The 849-nt window shown below is 59.0% G+C and overlaps 1 protein-coding gene across 1 annotated transcript in view; it reads right to left on the reverse strand.

Annotated features, from left to right (window-relative positions):
• TMEM38A (transmembrane protein 38A) overlaps nt 1-849 on the reverse strand; it is a gene marked incomplete at its 5' end in the record, with an annotated part of 16,307 nt that overhangs the window by 976 nt on the left and 14,482 nt on the right. Inside the window, 1 exon segment of the mRNA XM_006147191.2 lies at nt 348-465. Coding sequence (XP_006147253.2) covers nt 348-465 — 118 coding nt within the window.

Consider the following 849-nt stretch of genomic DNA (forward strand, 5'->3'; position numbering starts at 1 on the left):
GGGATGGCCACACCGCAATCCCTTCTCCTCCATTCTCCTCTTGGGATCTTGGGCACACACGCACACACGCTCGGCATGAGTTTTAAGCCACCGGGTCCGGGACTTGAACCACGGTCGACTACATGAGAGTCCAGCGACATAGCCATTATGCTAACTGCTGGTTCGAGTCTTGCCTTTTAAAGACCTTCCTTCCGCCCATCGAAGTGGCAAGCTCCCTTCCCTTCTGAGCTGGGCCGTCCTGTCTCAGCTGCATCAGGTTGAGGGTATTCAGTTTCTCTGCTCCCAGCCCAGGAGGTGTGGGGAGGTGTTGGCTAAGCCAGGAGGGCCCTGGGCACTGAAAGGCTCACCTTACAGGACACCATAAACATGGTGAAGATGAAGATGAGGCTGGCTTTGGACACCGGGAGCCAGCGGGTCTGCTGGAGGGTAAAGAGGATGGCTCCGTACAGGCTGGCCTTGGTGGGGCTGGAGAGAGAGCGTTGCCGTTACCGAGAGACGCCTGCGTGGTGCAGGTCTGCCCACCTCTGACCCCGTTACCCGCGGCCCTGCCCCTAACGCACATCCCAGCTTCTCCTGAGTGTCAGGTGGGACGATGCATGCATGGGGACCAGCGGACAGAGCAATGGTTCTGTCGCCGGACTCCCACGTCGTTGGCCATGGTTTGAATCCCAGACCTGGTAGCTTAAAACTCACATCGGGGGAACCAGCAGTTAGCGTCATGGCTATGTCGCTGGACTCCCATGTAGTTGACCGCGGTTCGCGTCCCAGACCCGGTGGCTTAAACTCCCGCCAGGTGCGTGTGCGTGCGTGCCCAAGATCCCGAGAGGAGAATGGAGGAGAAGGGATTGC

The sequence above is a fragment of the Tupaia chinensis genome, unplaced genomic scaffold (genome assembly GCF_000334495.1).
Source record: "Tupaia chinensis unplaced genomic scaffold, TupChi_1.0 Scaffold000201_1, whole genome shotgun sequence".
NCBI classification, from domain to species: Eukaryota; Metazoa; Chordata; class Mammalia; order Scandentia; family Tupaiidae; genus Tupaia; species Tupaia belangeri.